The sequence below is a fragment of the Molossus molossus genome, unplaced genomic scaffold (genome assembly GCF_014108415.1).
Source record: "Molossus molossus isolate mMolMol1 unplaced genomic scaffold, mMolMol1.p scaffold_m16_p_1, whole genome shotgun sequence".
NCBI lineage: Eukaryota > Metazoa > Chordata > Mammalia > Chiroptera > Molossidae > Molossus > Molossus molossus.
In genome coordinates, this window is record NW_023425344.1 from 169,617,108 (window position 1) to 169,638,301 (window position 21,194).

Below are 21,194 nucleotides of genomic sequence, written 5' to 3' on the forward strand. Positions count from 1 at the left end.
ACATTTAAAAAAAACATCACACTAGCCATATTTTAAGTGCTCAACCAACACTTATGGCTAATAGCTATCATATTTGTCTCTGCCAAACTATCTGTCATGGATTTGTAACTTATCCTTGCTGAGAATGACAAGCTGAACAGAATCCATTCATGGTCTAATGGAGCCTCGAAACTCAGCCTATAATGTTTATCTAAGGAAAGTGTCTAAATCTATACACCAGCTAACTCTAAAAATCTATTGTGTTCTGACTTGTAATATCCCAGCTAACTAGGGTAACACATTTAAAAAATTGGAACCTTTGTCTTTATCTACAGATTCTGACCACCTAGGTATATCATACATAAGGTAGTATTTACAGCTGTGTCTGTAGTTGAATGTGTACATGATACACATTTGTAGGCATAATTGCACACTTAGGAACTGGATTTCAAGCCGATGTGTCCACATTTCCATCAGAGCTAAAGCTCCTTCTTATTAAGACTATATTTTTCTGTGCTCTTATAAAATATTCATATTTTGGAGTCATGATGGTTCCTTCTTAGAGGAAAAATACGTATCTAGTTACTAATCCAACATTCCCTGAGAAGCTCTCGCTATTTCTACACACATATCATTTAAAATAGAGTAATGCCTAAAATGTGTTTTGGGTGCAATACTTCTAAGTCTTAAAAACAGTCCCTTCTAAGAGAAAAAATGAGTATCGGGTTACTAACCCAATAAAACTCGAGATGCTTTTGCTCTACATGTTCAGATATATATCGTTGAAAATAAAGTGCTCCCTAAAATGTGCTTTGAGTGTCACATGTAAGAGGGAAAATGTGTGCAGGTGACCAAAACTCTTGTGTAGTGGCACCGAAGTAAATCAGACCTAAAATACCATCACATGTGGGTGTTGGTATACGAGAGACCATTTGGAACAGCCTGTCATGCATTGCAGAGCAGACATGATAAATCATCATAAGCTGAGGACCACCACTGTGTTTGTGGAGCGAAACCCCAGCCTTTCTTTGCTGGATGATAAACGATCGCAGGGCTGGAAAGGAGTCATATGTTCCAGACTGGCCGAAGACAAACTATCTTTGAATCCAGTCTTCTCAGTTCACCTGGACACATCTCATATTATTACTCAGGTGCGAGGCAGAAGTGCTTTTTGTCTTCAAGGCTGAAAGACCCTTTAGTTTAAATTAGGAACCTTCTCTGGTTTTCTTTGAGAAAGTAAAATAAATGCTGTAGTGGTTACTAGTTGTAAAAAGTTGTTAAAATACACAGGTTCTGCCCCATTTCCCGTGAAATGCTGTGATTTAAGAATGCCTGTTTATTGTTACTTGGTGTGCAGCTGAGCTATGCAGGTAGATGTAATCGGATTCTCTTTCTCATTATCACTTATGGGCTGTTTCAAAAGGCGAGAGTTGAAACAGCCTCAGAGCAAACTACTAAATAACTTTTAGAAACTTTTGCTGAGCACATGAGGTGGGGTGAGGGGATTGAAGGATATGGAATTACATAAGTTTTTAACAATAACAAGAAAACATATTATAGCTCTGGCAGAGTAGTTCAGTTGCTTAGAGTATCATCCCGGTACGCCAAGGTTGTGAGTTCGATCTCTGGTCAGGGCACATACAAGAATCAGCCAATGAATGTGTAAATAAGTGGAACAACAAATCTCTCTCTCTTCTCTCTCTCTCTCCCCCTCCCTCCTTCTCTCACTCTCCTCATCTTCTTTCTCAAATAAATAAATAAATAAATAAATAAATAAACATATTACAAAAGAGAAATAGTTTCCAGGATAGGATTTCTCCATGACAGTCTGAAAAAAAAGTTGCAATATCATGCCAAATAAACACACATAAAATATTAAAACATGGTCTGAGCACAGGTTGGTTTGTGTTAATAGCTCATTTCCATTATCTGTCAAGTTCGATTTCATGCTCAGGCCACAACATGCTGACAGCCTGGAGGTATTATTGAGATTATGGGGGTGGCCATCTTTCAGGGGACTGCTAGGCTGGACAGTTGTTGAGTAAAACCAACTGTTCCTCGAATTTTAATTAATTGGACATTTGAGAATTGTGACAACACATTTGAAGTAATGATTTATGGAAGAAAAATTTTACCTACTTAGTATTTAGCAGGTCTTTTTCTTAATGCTGATTATATTGGGCAGGCAGATGCGTATATAAAATAGAAGTTTAAGGGAACACATGTTAATGTCACTGAAAAATTTAAAAACACAAATATTAAGTTTTTGTTGGAATTACTATTGCTGTTATTTACCAATGGGGTTATATATTTTTGGCATTAATAACTGATAAAACATAAGTTTATTTATGGTATACTTAATTAAACTTAATGAGTTATATTTAAAATAATCACGCACACTCTTCCTCCTACCTTGATCATGGCTAGTGGCTAGTAAATACTGAAATTATTTAGAAGCAAGAGGAATTAATCCTTGAATGCACCTAGAGTATAATTTCAGACACTGTTCCAAGCTTTTAACATCCTATTTTTATACTTTTTACTATATTAATACAGTGTAAATTTGCATTTACAAACGTGTTTCATATATTATTTATGATTGCTCACATCATTCTCCATATTTCTTGTTCTGAACCTAATATTAGTTTTATATCCACAACATCCTCGAGGTAGGTGTTTACTAATTTATCTGATGCTTTTCTCTTGTACTAACAGAATCATGAAGATCATTCACATCATAGGTACATTATAGGACCAGAGAGTATGTTGCTAGCTTGCTTGTATTCATATATTCAAACTCCTAGATTTTGAACAGTGAAATTTGTTTCATTCAACTTTTTTTCTTTATCGAATAATAGGTATGTTTTTGTTAATAAATACATATAATATAAAATTGACCATGTTGATCATGTTTAAGTGTATAGTTCAGTGACATTACGTATATTCACATTGTTTTGCAATCATTAACTCTTTCATCTTGCAAAACTGAAACTCTGTACCCATTATACAATGACTCTCCATTTCCTGGCAACGGCCATTCTGCTTTCCGTCTCTATGAGTTTCACTACTCTAGGTACCTCATGTAAGTGGAATCATATAGTATTTATCCTTTTGTGACTGGCTTTCTTCATTTAGCATATCTTCAGGGTTCATCTATGTTGAAACGTGTCATGATTTCCTCTCTTTTTAAGGTTGAATAATATTCCACTGTATGTATGTACTGTATTTTGATGATCCATTCATCTGTCAAACACTTGGGTTGCTCCTACCTGTTGGCTCTCTGCTCCACAGAGACATCCTTTCTCGTCCCTGCTTTAGTTCTTTTGGGTCTATGACCAGAAGTGGATTAGCTTGATCCTATGGTTGAAATTTGTTTTTAAAAGGCTAAAAATGAGATATATCACTTGGGTACATGGTATCATTTCACATTTCTACCTCCTTTTGTAGCAATGTTCTTAACTTTACTTTTTTCATTATACTTCCCACTTTCTTCATTGAATGAAGGTGATTCTCCTCATTACCCAGTAGCTTTGAAACAAGTATGGGAGCGTTTCAGAATGAATAATGACCTCAGAGGGAGTCCAGGAGAACTAGAATAATAATAATCGTGGTCAGAGGAAAGAAGGTGTTTTGTAGGTCTAATATTAGGGTACTCAGTCTTGGTTCTCTGTTTTGTTGGTTTGGTTTCTAAAGTAATGCTCGTGTACTTGAAAAATGACAAGAGGTGGAATGGGCGGGGAGAGAGAAACAGGACATTTGTCATTGCTAATGAGGCCGCAGGTAAATTCCCTGGGCTTAGACATGTTTACAAATGTGCAGTAGTTTTCAGTCGCAGTCACTTGTTCATACCTGTGTGGAGCTGGCCACTTGGAGCCCCACCCTTCTGATGCTGGAACAGATGTCTTTCTCCTCAGACTGTCTGCCGGGGTGGGGGGGTGTGTGTGGATATCCTGCCACCATCTGCAATGTTTCCTCCTCTGCAGCTTGCTCTTCCCCTGTTGTGGTTCCCCAAGCCCTAACCATTCCCACCACCTCCGGGAAGTCTTCCTTGACACCATCATCTCCAAATCCCCACCCTGAGCTGAAGGCAGTTCCCTTGCTCTGAATTTCCATAGCAGTCCATCTAGCCCACGGTGGCTCTCACTTTTTTCCTGCTACTTGTGATATGCCTTTCCCCTCCCATGAAGGGCAGGCTCTGGTTGATCCTGTTCTTGTCCCCTGCCACTCTGGGCCAGGGGCCCGGCGTGTGGACAGACTTCGGGACCTGATCCTGACAGCTGGCCTGCAGGGACAGACGTTTTTACCTCTTCATCAAGGTCACCTGGAAAGGTACCGAGGTGGCCTCAAGACTGTGGCTCCGAGATGTGGGCAGAGGTTGTATTTACATGATTTGGGATTTCAGAGGGAATTCAGATGTGCTTTGAAAGAAGCCTCTCTTGCAAGTGAACTAGGACCTATCGGTTGATGTTTTCTCCTTTTATTCCTTCTGTTAAAAATTCACTAATACTGTAATAATTTCAAGCAATATTTAAAAAATGATTATTGTATATGCTCTCAATCAGTTTATCAAAATTCTTACTAGGAGGTTTCCCAACCAGCCAAAGGATAGTTGCTAACTGGAAGGCACATCAGGTGGTCTAGGACACAGTCCTGTCTATCCGTAAGTTTTCTAAGAGAAACCGTCCTGACCTGACTTGGGAGAGCTTTCAGGTTGGGTACTAAGTAAGCTGTGTGGAGCCAAAGGAGTTATGCTGGCAGTTCTGCAATTTCAAAGTCCCAAGGGACAGTTGGTCTTGTTTTCTCATGTTGCAGGAGAGCAGGGACAGGCAGCCCTCCACTAGTGTGGACTTGGGAAGAGTTCATTCATGTGCTCTGAAATAAACTTCTAGATGTCTAAAATATTGTGTGAGATAAACCCAATTATATTAACTAAAATATTTGTTTTTAAAGTTGAGCATCAGTATAGTACTAGGATAAGCCTTAGGCACATGCTTAGGTGTGAGATATCAGGTTAATACATAGGATGGAAGCAGGTTGTTCTGCATGATTGAAGATGAGGAAAAGGTTACTAATAGGACAGAATATGTTTATGAACTTCTCTCATCCTATATTAGCTAAAAACTATACTAGCTGTTTAAAACAACTGTTTGATGGAGCAAAGCTGATCTAGAGAAACAGTGGGTAGTTGCAGTTATGGGGATCTTGACACCTAACTTACCACCACGTAAGTCTTGTTATAAGCTTAGTACAATTTGACCTGTCTATGTCTTCATCACAAAATTATTACCAACCATTCCATGAATAACAAGAAATCAGGGGATAGATGTAGTCCTTGGAGCATTTATAGGGACAGTGAACTAAAATCCATTTCTCAATGTTGAAAAATATAATAAAATATTTTCTTTAGGAAATCATAGACTCTCACAATTGGAAGAGACCAAGAAGTCACTGGGGAAACTTAACTGGTGTATGACTCCCCTGGCAAGGAATAATAATTCTGCCTTCTCTTGCTCATGGAACTGGGGACTCATTGCCTTTGAAGGCAGAAGCTCTCCGTTAAAACCACACCTTTCCCCAGCCCAAAACAGTTGGGAGGCAGGGCTCCAATTTAAATTTGCCCTTCTACTAAAAATACTGTGAAAAAAAAGACCTATACTTCTGCACACAATATTGACATTTGAAAATTCCAAATTTACTGTTAAGACATGTGAGTAAGTAGTGTTTGGTGATTTATGCCCCCAATACAGGCAGAACTTTACAAACAGGCTGTCACTTGATTTCATAAAAATTGTTTGCCTGGCAGAGAATAGACTAGTGTGACCAGGTTTGGCAGAACACGTCAAGGGAAAAGAAAATTGCATAATCCTTGTTTTTACAGTTACAGTTTTCACCACAGCTTGTCTTGTTACTCCTCATCACCCCCGCTCCTCCAAATTTTGTTTTTGTCTTTGCAGGAAATTAAAAATCATAAAATTTGGTTGCATACTTAGGTAAATCACTGCAGATACTTTTATCTTTTCAGATGTGTGTAGGAGAAAGCATAGATTAAAATAAGGTGTTCTTTTCTCAGCATGCCTCTGAGACCCCCAAGTAAACGGCTCCTGCACGGCCTTCTCCACTAGGTGGCAGCACAGCTCTGCTCCCGGCTTCTATTCTTTTCTGGAGATGGGGTTTCAGCTAATCCACCATCCTCTTTAATGACATGAATTTTAAATATCTGGTTTATTTGTTTTGTTTGTTAATTTTTACCAAATTTGACCCAAAAGATTCACATTAGACTGGCTTTCTAATCACCAAGAATTTCAGTTTCAAACACTATTCAAGGTATGATGAATTTAACTCATTACAAGTACCAAGATCTTTTATTTTTGGTCTGAAGTCAATCTTCATTGTGAAACAATGAATGATATTCAAATGTTTGAAAATTAAACAACTGTGTAAGATAAATAAAGTTAAGGAGGCCTGGCATATTTATAAATAAGAACAACATTTTAGATGCTTACCAGTTAGTTATTCAGGAATTACTTTTTCAACTTGATAACAATTATTCCTTCGTTAGAGCTGTACATGTAATTTGATGTATTATTTGTTTTGCTTCATCAAATTACATGTTTAAATTTATTTGAAAAATTCTTATACATTTCAGAATGAAGATAATACATTTATTCATTTACTTGTTATAGTATTCTATGTATGTAACAACCTCCAAAATTAAGTATTTATTTTCACCTACTCTCAAAGGTTTCACTATTCAAAATTTACTTTTGAAAATAAAACTTGAATTTTTCAATAATTAGCAGTAAATATTTTAACTACTAATGAAGAATAGTATGTACAATTAATCTGTGAATGCATAGTTTTATTTAATTTTGCATATCCTAAGCTATGTAAGAAAATACAATAAAAATATCCCATGCCATAACTAAATATATACCATAGATTTTCTACCTAAAAAAGACCATCAAAATGCAAAGTAATGTGGTAAAAGTATTTATTTAAATAGTGGGAATGATATGATTCAAGATTTATATTAAAATTATATAAATTTCAAAATATCTGATGTTACCTTGATAATGTAAGTTAAAGCTATAGTCGGTATTGTTATTGTCATCATTCCTATTTGTTTAATGTCAAACATATAGTCAAAACATTTTCTGTACAATTGTGTGAAGCAAAGTGTTGGAAAATGATGAGAGCCTAAAACGTTGACTTCCTAAACTGTATTTTTAGGCTAATGGCATAGCTTGATTGCTAAAACTGTGAGCTGATTTCTTTCCTCTGTTTTATGGTATTTTATGGGAGAGGATCACTGGTGTTACTGATCACACACATTGTGGAAAAGGCCACTCTGTGCTCTGACGGCTTGGTTTGATACTACTTAGTGGCATTTTGAATAAAACTTGGATTATTCAAATTTCAAGAACCTTCTGGACCTCTATAGATATTATACATACTGCATAATTCCATTACTTCCATTCTGGTTGTTTCTTTTAATCTGTGGAAGTATTTTATGTTCAGAAAAAAAGAAAATGAAAAGCAATGAAGGACTGTTTAATCTGAAACAGAGGTTTTTTAAGTTCAGTCTCAGAAGCAAGATCAAATGACCTATCCAGTCATTCTATATCTGTAATCCCTTCCCAGGACTTCTCCCCAGTTTCTCAGATCGGCCCAAATCCTGGTTGTGATACTGTATTCTGTACTTTGTCCGCTTCCAGTATCAAGCAGTCCTAGTATGGTCAGGATTCTATCTAACTTCAAAGATGGTTATCTGTAAGTCTGAAATTCTTTGTTGCTATGAAGTTCAATAAAAAGAGTTTAGTGTTGAATTCAACCCAGACCACAGAATAATTAAATTCATTGTTTTTGATATGTTGCATGGGAAGATATTATGTAATTGAGTTGCTTGCATCTTTGCAATTTATTTTCTAAAAAAAAAAAAAAGTCAGGCTATTAACTATATAAGGCAATTAAAGAAAAGTACGCTGAATATCCTGGCAATGAGTCACTTTTTTCTGTGTTTGATTTAGGCGTCTGTCGAAGGACACCACTCATGCCTTTATAGTTAAAATGCTGTGATTTCCACCGTACTCTCCTATTTTTAGGAGTTTGGGTTTGTAGCTCAACCATTAAAAAAAACCCAACCTACATTCAGATTAGTAAATTTCTTTTTTTAATCCGACAGAAAACTTTCCTGAAAACTTGAAATCAATGTACTTTCATTCTTTTACATTTGAAAGAAACCAAATGAAGAAAAAAAAGAAAAGTCAGTGGTTTCAAATGCATTTTTCTTCTTCTTCGATCCCACACTAGCTTAGCTGTGGGATAAGATAATGTTACAATGTATTAATTCAGAGACTGCTGATAGTTTTTAAAGTTGACCGGCATTAAGTCTAATAGTGAGCGTTTAGCAATAAGCATTTTAGAGTGTACGGTTCACAATTGCTTGTTAGATGCCCTTTCTCTGGCAGGATGTGGGAAAGGAGGTGTGTCCACGGTGATTCGGAAAGTCCGGCTCAGCCCATCCCGAGAACTCGGGGTGCAGAGCCCCAGGCAGGTCCGACGCGGCGAAGGGCCCTGAGTGTGAAACGAAACGCAAAATAGAAACTAGATTTCCTTCTTTCTTACCGCTCATATTCTCAGCGACTAAGATTGTCCACGTTTTCTATTTATTCATTTCAGACTTTTGCTCTTTAAATGCTGCTCACGGTGCTGACTCTTCCCTGCCTCATGGCTTCGGAATCTGTGATGTTCCCTTCGGTGAGACGAATAAACCTAAGTGGGACTGTAGTGTACAACTGAATTACATGAGTATAGATACTGAATACTCCCCCTCCAAGGACCCATCGGTCTATTTGGTATAAAATACATGTTTTTTAAAAGGCTTCTTCACATAGGGCGACAAGAGGCAGATGGTTGTGGAAGTGGAGAAAGGAGAGGGACGGGGTTCTGGGAGATTTGAGCAAAAGCTCCAGGTAATCTGGAGATGGGACGTCAGAAGGGTTTAGGTGGACAGCAAGAAGGTTATGGGAATGAGAAAGAGGGGCAGTCATGTTTACCCGACAGAGCCGTTGAACAAAAACGCTGTCTCCAGCAATGCTCCTGAATATGTTCTTTTCCATCATCTTGCAGTCAGAACCCTCACAAAAGGAAATACGCATGTTAGAGAACTCATATTTACACCCCCCCCCCCTGCTTCCAGCTTATTGGATTAGGAAAAAACAAGCTTTCCCTCTTTACTTCTTTTCAATAGAGAAACATGACTGTCTTTTTTTTTTCTTTTTTTCAGAAATGTGTGACCACAAATTTAAGTTTACTAAAAATTGCTACAAATTGTATGGGAAACAGAATTTTGCAACAAAACCTCACTATTAAGCAAAACCTGTTAGATGAAATTAATATATACACTAGACACATGTTTAAGGGGACTTTATTGATTATAAACAGATTGATAATTTAGTAAGTTCTGTTCATGTATTTAAAATACGATTAGATTTTCAAAAATTTGGTTCATGTAAAATTTTTCAGAAACACAAGCTGAAAGTCATGAATGATTATCTAAGCATGAGAGAATTAAATTTGAATATAGTACAGGTTGATATATTTCAATGATGCAATGAAAAAAATAGATTTCTGGTATTTTTTTTTTATATAAATTTGTGTTTTGCTCATCATATAAGCCATACCTATATATACAATCCCAACTTGACTGCTTTTCATCAGAGTCTTGTTTAGAAGTTTATGAGATTAACTGATTGCTAAGGAGCCCAAATTTCTTCATGGTTGATTCTGTTTGGTCATTAAAATGAGTAAAATAACCAGATGTGATCATGGTGATCAAACTGGATTGACTACTCAGTGATCCAATTGATTGTTTGGCTATTGTTTGTTATTATGTACTGAAAAATCAAAATCAATCAAGCAGAAGAAAGCCTATTTGATCCTACATATAGACAAAAACTTGGGGGGGCGATGCAGACTTGGATGGGGGTGATACAGAGATGCCGAGGATCCTACCCTGCTGTCCCTCTAACACTGTCCAGAGCGTGATGGTCTCCAACAGTGCCGTGCTTGCCCATCACACAAACAAGGTGGTCCTCCTTTGTGAAGAGCTCTGTCGTCTGGCATCAGGTAAACCTGCCTAATTAGAGTGCTAGCTCAGGAGACTCCTGCAGAGTCCTGGTCAAAGCCCTGGGCACAGTCCACCCTGTGCCATAGGGATTTGAGTTGTTGCCATTCATGGGTCAGTTTAAATCAACATCTAGGTGTTGCCAGGAGAAGCTTCTCTAAGAAAGATAAAGTACGAAAAGATTCACCAGGGGGACTGGTATATAGCTTACAACAAACATGCTTTCAGGGGCTATGTTTGAGAAAAAAATCTAAATCAATAGTGGAAATGTCAGGTCTCATCACAGCGTTCCCTGAGCACTCAAAATAAAAAAAGTAAAAATTAAAAAGTCAAATATTATATTTAGTCCCTGAAAAAAAAAAAGAGAATAATAAAGTGTTCTCTCCAGAAAATATCCAAAGTAACAGATTGATTAAACACACACACACACACACACACACACACACTTGCATTTCCCTGTCCAGTTTGGCTGAGCTGTTAGAGTGTCGGCCTGTGGACCAAAGAGTCACAGGTTTGATTCCTGGTCAAGGGCAAGTACCTGGGTTGCAGGTTCATCCACGGCCTTAGGGGAGGCAATCAAATGATATGTCTCTCTCTCTCTAGCCCTGGCCGGATTGGCACAGTGGTTAGAGCGTCGGCCTGCCGTCCAGAGAGACCCGGGTTCGGTTCCCGCTAAGGGCACATACCTCGGTTGCAGTTTGTCCCCAGCCCTGGTTGGGTCGTGTGGGTGGCAACCACTCAATGTGTCCCTTTCATGTTGATGTTTCTCTCTCCCTCTCCCTTCCACTCTATCTGAACAAAATAAAAAAAGAAATGACCTCGGGTGAGAATAAAAAAAAATAAAAAAAAGATATGTCTCTCTCACGTCCATGTTTCTCTGTCTCTCTCCCTCCTTCTCTTCCATTCTCTCTCAAAATCAATGGGAAAGTTTCCTCGGGGGAGGATTAACAATAAGTAAACAAATAAACAAACAAATAAATTTAGTTGACTTGTACTTGTTTATTATAGACTTTTGTGTCTTTGTTTCTTAGATATGGGTTAGAAACTCAGTCCTCAAAACACCACCAAATGACGTTTTCCTCAGTGCTGAGTTTTGAGCACCTTCTGTCCTATCTGACCTCATGGCCTGTGCATTTGCTGGGCTCTGCAGGGATTGCTCTTCCGCCCCTTGCACGGCTAGTGCTCCCTGCACCTGACAGAGCATCTCCTCTCCATTCACCGCCTCTCTCTGCCCTGTTTCTCTATCCTGTTCTTTGTTTGTTTGTTTCCTTTATGATCCAAAATTGTGCTACATGGTTTCCTTTATCATGTCTTACTCCCCACTACTGTATTGCCTTCACCTTGAACAGGGCACCTAGTGGGTGTGGAAAGAGTCAGAGGAGTGAGCGCTGCCCTTTTAAACTGACATGGCACTGCAGGCTGCCACTGGGCAGCCCGTGTGCAGAGGAAACCAAGGTCCCTCTCTACTTTGCTGCCCCCGTCGCTGGGTTTTGAATATGGTGAAGCAAGAGCATTTCTGTCCTTCCCTTGGCCTTATTTGTGGAGGCATTCTTAACTTAGTCTGGTGTCCTCAGAAGGAAAAGGTCAGTCAGAGAACAGCTGTCCACTCCAAATTACCCTCGGAACGACATTTCTGAGGGTTCGTCATTGGAAGTATTCTTTCTAGGCACCCAAGACAATGTGGGACAGCGTGGGACAGCGTGGGACAGCGTGGGACAGCGTGGGACAAGGCACTGGGCGTCGCTTCAGTTTAGTCAGACACCATGGTTTCTGCCGGGTGACGGCAGGGCTTTGTTCAACAGCCGGCCTTCAATCAACAGCAGAAGTAAACGTAGCAGTGCTCTGAAGGGAAGCAAATATTTAGCCAACTCTCCTGCCTTTATTATTTCTGTTTGTCTCTCGAGCTGAAATGTAATACCTACCTGTCCTTGTGCTATAGAGAGAACTCTGGCTGCATCCTTGTACCTCCAGCTACACGATCACAAATGAACGCTGAGCAGCGTGAGTGCCTGTGGCAGGAAGGCAAGGCTGATCTGTATACACGCTCATTATGTATGGAAATGAGAATCAAAGTTTGTCATTCTTCTAGCATCCCAAATTCGGAAATTATATGATTTTCTTCTAGATGATCGGAAAACATAAAGTGGAAAAATGAAATTCATTTTAAAACTATCGTATTGAACACCACTGTTCTTTGTATTTCTGCTGATTAAAAAAAAAAAAAAACAATAAAAATAGATCTTGCCTTACAATTCACCCATGCCCTTTGAACAGATCTGTGGGTGAAATCCTTGGGAAACGGTTTCCAGAGAGCCTTTGGGTGATTTTTCCATTTATTCTGAGAAGTTCTGGTCTGTGATTTAGTTATCACTTTACATTGTCAACACTTCTATCACAAATCAGTTACCAAATGTGGAAAAATTGTCAGTGGCTTTGAAGGCTAATGCAGGGTGGTGGTAATCACTTACAGGGCTTATCTATCTGCCTTGAGCAACACAGAAACTGAGAAAAGGCAAACAGTGGCCAGGGTACCAGGAATGGGGAGGGGAGGTGGTGGGAGGGTCAGGAAAAGCATTCCAGTCTGTTTGGGTTCTTCACAAATCTCAAGGAGATAATAGCTCATCCAGTCAAGCCCATTCCTTACTTTCAGGAAGTGCCACACAGGTAAATGAAGAAATTATTTGAAGAGGGATCATGATGGGTGGGGACTGTTTGTGATTCAGCTTGGAAGAAATGCAGATGCAAGTTTCTTTAGCCTGACTAGGATTGATTTCCCCTGATGGGGTTCTCACAACCTCTGCGATTGTTGGCCTGACGTTTGCAAAGCTGATAGTACAAAGAGATAAAAACCAGTACCAGTAGCTGAAGAAACTGTGGAATAATTTACCTCGGAGTAACTATTCCATCATTTAGAAACAAATTGTTTCTTCCTTGACATCCAAAGAATGCAGAATTCTACTCTTTAAACTTTTAGGACTTTAAGATGCTCCCCCCCTTTTTTTGTCTCTTAAAAGAAAATCTTCTTGTCTTTTAATCCAAATCTTTTTGTCTTTTAAAAGAAAAGCCTACAAATATGTTATTTTACAGACACTCTGACATTTAAAATGGAGATGAAAAATCTGACTGTCCATGACCTTGTTTTTCATAGTTAGATATAAACATGTATCATAATAAAACTTACAGGGTGCTACCCCTCTTCCAGATTTCTTTGCTGGATTTGCAAACAGTGTTCTGTTCGGTTTAACATGTACTGCAGTCTGATACACTCGAGGAGATGGCAGTGAGGAAAATTTGACGTCAAACCATCGAATCAATCTGATGTTAAACAGTGACATCAATGAAATAATGTGGCTCTATTCCACTAAAAATTCATGGTGAGTATAGATACTAGGTGGCTCCCATATAAACCTGTTTGCTCCTAAAAATAATTTAGTTATCAAGACTAACCTAGAAAGAGAGTCATAATGGGTATAGCGATGCCATCTTTCCTATAGTGAGAGAATCCTTCAAAGCAGTTCCCGTATTCGAGAGAGTGTCAGCAGACAGGGTAACTGCTCAGGCTCAGCTCTGGGTCAGTCCCATGCCTGAGCAGCCTGCTCCATGCCAGGATTAATGGAAATGGAAAGATGTGAGGAATGAAGAAATTTAATTATGATTCGAAACTCTCCTGTTAGGAGATCCCTGTAGACGATGAAGGGACTGAACCAGAACAGCATTGTGGACATTGTGTGGACAGTGAGGACTCTAGACCAGCCCAAAGCTTTAGGATCCTGAGTAGATGTTTGGAGGTGGCAGTGCAAAGTATGGAATTTAGACTGGATTGAAAGCCCTCTGGGATCTCTTGAATTAATCATCCCCATTTGAAATATGCCGATAGGGTTACTGGGAGCCCTTCCTGGTGACGGCCGTCGGGAGGAAGATGGGGAACCAGAAGGTTTTAGCTGCTGGATACAAATGTATGTGCATATGTATGTATATATGTATGTAAATATTTGACAGGGGTAGTTGGGGGTAGGTTGTTTGAAGTATTTTGTGAAGTGAAACCCCAAAAGTGAAAAATCAAGCCTACTAACATGAAAATAGTACCTAGAAAACATAGTAGGTGCTTAATAAATGAACCTTGAACAAAGTTTTGGGAATAAAAGACATAAAAAAGTTTCAAAATCTCAGCTCCTCTATGGTGTGTGTGTGTGTGTGTGTGTGTGTGTGTGTGTGTGTAAAATCTGATTAGAGAGCAAGAGTGAGAATTTTAATCACTACACTTTGTAAACCAAAAGCAGAGTTCTGCCTCCTTCTTTCCACCCCGCACATCCTGGAGAATTGGAAGTTAAGTGGAAATGGCGTAGGAACAGGGATCATTAATTTCAGTCAGTGGTTGGTGGCTGGTGATTTATAGCTTTAATATAAATGAAGAGTTAATTCTCGAGGGATGACATTCTTTTAATTTTTTTTTTTATCTCCCAAGATAAAAGAGATACAGCTTTGGCAAAAGGGAGAACTTGAGTCTACGAATTTTAATACCCTGAAATATGTTGCTCAGAAAGTCATGTAAGTGACTGGAATTTATGGGCTTGCTCTTGCTTAGTTTAATTATAGAGACTCACCTTTCTAAAGAGACCTAGTCACCTTTCCTAAAAGTGTGTGAGGTCCCCTGGATTAAAGTCAATACTGAACGGCATATGCTTTGCCTGAGATTCAAACAATGATTCTCTACTCAAGTCCTAAAAGATTAATAAGCAAGCATTTTGCACTTATCATTCAAGTAGGCCTCTTTTTAAAACAATTTGGGTCTAACCAAATACACATTTTGAGAACATTATTTTAAAACTTAAAAAATCTAGTTAAAGTTTGATAATTTTCCAGCTAATCTTTTTCCGCCATCCACTCTCCCTGAATGCTAGCTTGTAGTCGAAAGCTGTTCCTGGGGTTTGCTTTCAACCTTCGGCCATGTTTAGCATCAGAGAACCTTATGGTGCTGGATTCTTGGGATCCAAAAATCTCCTCGCCCATCTTTATTATTGACTCCCTCTTTCAGTAACTAAAAAAATTGCTGTGGGTGAGGTGAAAAGAAAGAGGAGACATTGCTCTGCTCCTTGTTAACCTCATATCTACAGTGCAGGAGCAGAAAGAAAGAAATACCTCCATATTGCTAAGAAGTGTGTTACTTCCCTAATCAGGGAAGCTTTCCATCTAGGGACTCGAGGAGGGGACTACACAGTTTCTTTCTGTTTCTTTTTCTTTTTTAAAAATTGTTTTTCTTTATTAATTTTCGAGAGAGAGGAAGGGAGAGGGAGAGAGAGAACATCGCTTGGCCACCTCCTGCCTGCCCCCCACTGGGGATCGGGCCCACTACTTGGGCATGTGCCCTGAGCGGTAATAGAACCGATGACCTTTTGACATGTGGGTCGATGCTCAACCACTGAGCCACACTGGCTGGGCCTGAACAGTTTCTTGATTCCTCTTGCTGAGCTTAGAGATAGTTCTCATGTGGAGGTTTAATAAGTTTAGCTTCTCCATTGGGTGTCTGCTTTAGCTTTGAGTAGCTTGGCAAGAAAAATTTCGAGACAAATTGTCTTCTTCAAGAGCCTAGATATTTGATAATGAGACGTTTGGACAAAACCTAAGTAAAGTTTTTGAGCAAAGACAAATGAGCTTTATTACAGCTGACCTCTCAAAATGAACAAATGGTTCTGCTGTTGAAGCTGATACGCATCAAATACCTGGCATGGAATGCCCTTGTTTGGGTACTGGAGAGCTGGTAGCATGATCCTCAATGGAGGCATGTCCACCAGTTGGGGTTTCTCTCTGAAAACTGCAACCAGGTACAGATTCATTTTTAAAATCCAAGAGTGGTCAACCCACGTAGAGCTCATGCTTGCCTTCCCAACTTTAGAGACACAAATTGGACATCTTGTAAGTTCTGTGCTGTGTGAGGAACCCTCTTTCAGTCATACAGCTAGGTTCAGTTTTAATTTTAGTGTCTAACTAGATCCGATGAGGGGTGTGTCCTGATTTTAATTATTCCACTTACATCACTTTCATCTTGGGATTTAAGCTTCCATTAGAGTAACCTCAGCAGGCTTTTGACTTTAATGTGATTTTATGTAATGCTACCAAACAACAATATCTAATATTTATTTAGTGCTTTTTTTTTTCCCAAGCTCAAAGTATTCAATGTATTTTTACTTATTTGTTAGGAATGTTAGAATTAGGCCTTATTATCTTCATTTTGTAGATAAAGAAATGGAGTCACAAAGTAGTCAGGGAGTTTGCAAATGTTCTGGGTTCCAAGTGCATGCACAATGATTTTTCAGTTTTCCTGCCTTCCCTTCTCAGGGGACCTTGTTGCCTTGCTATATACTATAAATACATTATGCAGTGTATAGTTTTACTATTCTCAGGCCCATCAAGTTTAATGGGGTAGCCTGGCATGGTTCCTAGAGCAGGATCATGTACATGATAAATATTACTTTATAAGATGATGTATTTTGGCTTGAATATGGTTTATAGTTAAAAAAAAATGTAACAAAAGGGAGCATGTCTTATATTTAATTTTGTTTCTCCAGCACCCAGTGTGGTGCCTGGCACATAGTAGGCATTCAATAAATGTTGGCTAAATAAATGAAAACATCATATTAAAAAGTAGCATGATAAAGAACAGAAGACCATTAAGACAAATAAAAGGAAGTACTACTCTCAGCAGGAAGTGTTTAAATAGGACAACCTACCTCCACATAAATCCCTTGGTTCTTGTTGAGGATCAGCCACTGATCTGGGTAGAATGTAGCTCCAGCCAAGTGTTCTGACTTAGGGAGTTATTGATCTTTAGAGCTGAAAGGGCCATTTGAAATCATATAAGCCTTCTCCTTTAAAAACAATTAATAGAGCTAGAAATTGAGATTGTATTTCATTTTGCCTTTCAGAAACAGAAATTACCACATTGACAAATTTACTTTTGAATTGCTTTCTTGAATTATCTAAGAGGCATATTTTTTCTCTTATTTGTATGGAAGAGTTTGCAAGACTGAGGTTCAGAAAGTTTAAGTAACTCTTTGGGATCACAAAGAGAATCTATAGCATAATCCAAAAGAATCATATTTCATGACTAGTTCATAGCAAATGGGTACCAGTGTCATAATCACCTCTGTCAAAACATCATCCCTTTTACATTACAAAACATCTCTAATTAGCTCAAAATACATGATTAAATTCTTAAAAGTCCTTAAAAATGAATTTAACTATATATTTTTAATTTTTAAAAAGTTAATTTATTTTTAAATTTCAAATGACATGCAATATTATATTAGTTTCAAGTGAACAACATATTCGTTTGACATTATATACTTTACAAATTGGTCACTCCAATAAGTACGGTACCCATTTGACACCGTACATGGTTGTTACAGTATTGTTGACTATATTCCCTATGCTGTACTTTACATTCCTGTGATTATTTTTATAACTGTCAAGTTTTAAATTTAGCTGTTCCATTAATGATGGGCATAAGAATTTTTACCAAAATTTTAGTATTACAAATGTTATAGTGAACATTTTTAAACCATATGTGTTTGTATACATTTGTTATCATTTCTAAAGAAAAGACTCCTAAAAATGTTATACATTTTAAAGTCTGATAGGAATTGCCAAAATATCCTGCAAAGTAGTTTACTCTGTGTATTCCTAACCAACAGTGTAGCAGCATTTCCTATTTCCACGCCATTTTTAATGTAACTATATTTTCACGTGGCACCACCATCCACAAAAGGATATGGAGCAATAGTTCTGAGAGCCATTCCAGTGGCCCCTCCCTTACGTCCAGTCAGTTAATAAATCCTGTCAATTCTAATTCCATGTCTTTTTTTTATCCTCACTCGAGGACATTTTTCCATTTTTTGTACAGATAGAGTGGGAGGGAGAGAGAGGAAGAGAGAGAGAGGGAAACATCGATGTGAAAGGGACACATCAAGTGGCTGCCACCCGCACGACCAACCAGGGGCCGGGGACAAACTGCAACCGAGGTACATGCCCTTAGCGGGAACCGAACCCGGGTCTCTCCGGACCGCAGGTCGATGCTCTAACCGCTGAGCCAAACTGGCCAGGGCTAATTCCATGTCTTTTGAATTTACCTGAATAATTGCCTTAGACTACTAACTGTTCCTCCCTGCTTTCTATCTCTTCTTTAATCAATTTTCCACACTTAAACTTTCTAACATGTAACTCCAATGTTTCTCTTATGCTTTACATCTTTTAATGGCTCCCTGTTGTTTCCATAATAAAGTATAATGTTCTTCTCAGAGTCTCCCATCTCCTGGTTTCTTCCCATCATACCAACCTCACATTCCTAGGACACTCCAGCTCTCCACTCTGTCTGGCAAGCTCTCCTCATTGTTGTTCAGATGATGTCCTCTGAGAAGCTTCTTATTTGCCTGTAATTTAAGTTGCATGCTCTGCCTGGCCTGTGTGGCTCAGTGGATTGAGCATCATCTTATGGACTGGGGTCAAGGTTTGATTCCTGGTCAGGGCACATGCCCTGGTTGTGGGTTTGATCCACAGTAGGGGGCATGTAGGAGGCAGCTGATTGATGTTTCTCTCTCACATCAATGTTTCTATCTCTCTCTAAAAAAAAAAAAAAAAAAAAAAGAAATCAATAAAAACATATTAAAAATAAATTGTATGCTCTTCCTCAGAAATACAATTTCCTACTCACAGTTGAAAGTGATATTGTGTGATTTTTCGCTGCATAAATGAAAATAGCATGACTTTCAATAATCCATTTTCTACTTCAAGGAATATTTATTGAGGACCTACTATGTGTCAGACATAATACCAGCCTCCCATACTTTAAATAAGGGAATCAGGAAATTAACTCACAGTGCAAGGAACTCACAGGTAAAAAAGTAAATGAATCCATTGGAGTTCTGAGGAGAGGTGTCAAACTTAGACCCATTCAGGGAAGCCTTCCTAGAAGAGGTGATTTTTGAGCTGAATTTTGGAGAACAAGTAGGAATTATTGAAAAAGGCAAAAGGATAGGTGATGTAAACAGAATACAGAGCATTTGGGAAAGCCAGTACTCAGGCACATGACTCCCTCAGAAAGCTGCAAGAACTTTGATATGGTTCAATAGATTTATGGGAAATAGCATGGTGGGGATGACACTTGAAGGCGGGAGGATGTCAGATCATGAAGGCCCTCAGGTGTTAGATGGAGGAGTTTAAACCTCATTGTAACAGTTACTGAGAGCCATTGAAGGATTGTAGGGAGAAAGAAGCTTAAATTTTCTATGAAAATATTATCAATGGTAGTATGAAGAATATACAGGGTTGGATTATAGATGATAGAGCAGGGGTTTGATGGGGGGCGGGTTAGATGGTCTGAAGGAAGGACCATTAGTTGAGTAATTAAACAAGAAGTTTAAATTTTATATAAGGCATGGCAATGTGAATGAGGAGGAATAGAGAGAATCAAGCAATAGTAACTAGAGAATTTGGTGATTGATTTGGATGAGGGGACTGAATGAAAGGGGAGAGTTTAACATGACTCCTAGCTTTCTGATTTTAGCAACTTGTGGAATAGTGAATGTTAGTTAGGATCCTACCTTATGTTATTCTAAAATCTCACTGGTTTTTAAAACATTCAACAGGAGAACACTGTTCATTGTTATTCTGAGAACTTGACTAATGTTGATTTTCGTGGTGTTTTCAGCTTGCCAAAACTTAGTGGCTTAAAACAACAACTGACTTACATGTCTCCTGTTTCTGAGGACTGGTAGGCTCAGCAAGGCAGTTCTCACATGGGGTTCAGCTCGCTGCAGTTGAGGGTAGAACCCTCTGAAGGCTTCTTAACTCACATATCCCCTGCCAGGTTATAATGACTGGTCGGACCTTTCTCTCTCAAGAGGCCTCGTCGTTGGCTGTGTTTGGTTTCCTCACAGCATGTCATTGTCAGAGTAGCTGGACTTCTTGCACGGTGTTTGGCTTCCCCCAGAAGTGAGTGCTCCAAGGGTGCAGGTGGAAGGTGCAAGCCTTCTTATAAATTAATCTTGGAAGTCTTTTGATGTCATAGTCTATTGAGCAAAGTAGTTGTAGACCAGACCAGATTCAAGAGCATGAAAGAGTAGTCTCCAGTCCATAAAGGAGGGATGGTTACACACACGGAGGGAAAAACTGACAGCAGACATCTTGGAGAAAAGACATATTCCAATCTCTTGTCAGTTCTTTCTTAAGTGAATGAAGGTGACTCACCTTTGCCCCTTAAATATGTTTTCTGTATCCTAAAGGTAAAAGACTTTTCTTTTTTTTATCCTCACTGGAGGACATTTTTGCATTTATTTTCAGATAGAGCAGGAGGGGAGAGGGAGGAAGAGAGGGAGAGAGAAACATTGATGTGAGAGAGACACAATGAGTGGTTGCCACCCACACAACCCCAACAAGGGCTGGGGACGAACCGCAACCAAGGTACGAGCCCTTAGTGGGAACCGAACCTGGGACTCTCTGGTCTGCAGACCAACGCTCTAACTGCTGAGAAAACTGGCCAGGGCCTAAAGGTAAAAGACCTAACGAACCATCTTTTATTTAAAAACATAGGATGTTTTTCAACATTCAATATTTGCATGCTGTTTATTCTATTTAACATTATAGCCAAGCCTGCTATATCTAACCCATGCAATTTCTGTCACTTTTCCATTATTGCTCATAAAAAGCTTCTTTTATTTAATATTGTCTAATTGGAAACAGATTTACCTTTTAAGAAGAAAAAAATAATTACAATGTTTACTTTTTTCATTCTTCTCCAAGTCAGGGACAGCCAATGAACTAAAGCAATGAAAAACACATTTAAAACATTATTAATCCAAATAGAGTATCTCTATAAAAACCTTGTTAAAAACTACTTAAGTCGGGAATCTAATTCTCTACCTTTTCGTTAGGAACAAAAGTCTCATGAACTGTGAGTGGGATAGTCCGTATTCATTTGACAAATATTTATTACAGACCACTATATCCTAGGCTAGGTAGAGAGTAGTTCATTCTTTTCCAGGAACCTCAGAATATGCTTACTTGTTTAGAACAGATTTTTTTTTTTCAATTTATT

The 21,194-nt window shown here is 38.6% G+C and overlaps 1 protein-coding gene across 24 annotated transcripts in view; it reads left to right on the forward strand.

Moving 5' to 3' along the window:
* SLC25A21 (solute carrier family 25 member 21) overlaps positions 1-21,194 on the forward strand; it is a 463,129-nt gene that overhangs the window by 199,044 nt on the left and 242,891 nt on the right. For 8 of the 24 annotated variants that reach the window (XM_036256725.1, XM_036256732.1, XM_036256740.1 and 5 more), the window contains 2 exons: positions 13,308-13,479; positions 13,983-14,073. The exons of 2 other annotated variants lie outside the window; for them this stretch is intronic. In XM_036256725.1, the coding sequence (XP_036112618.1) occupies positions 13,477-13,479; positions 13,983-14,073 (94 nt within the window). In that variant the 5' untranslated portion in view covers positions 13,308-13,476. Of the gene's footprint in view, positions 1-8,658; positions 8,737-10,035; positions 10,108-11,771; positions 12,158-13,307; positions 13,480-13,981; positions 14,074-14,570; positions 14,654-21,194 lie in introns of those variants that run through there. 14 more of the 24 variants (XM_036256790.1, XM_036256788.1, XM_036256781.1 and 11 more) reach the window with 12 other exon arrangements.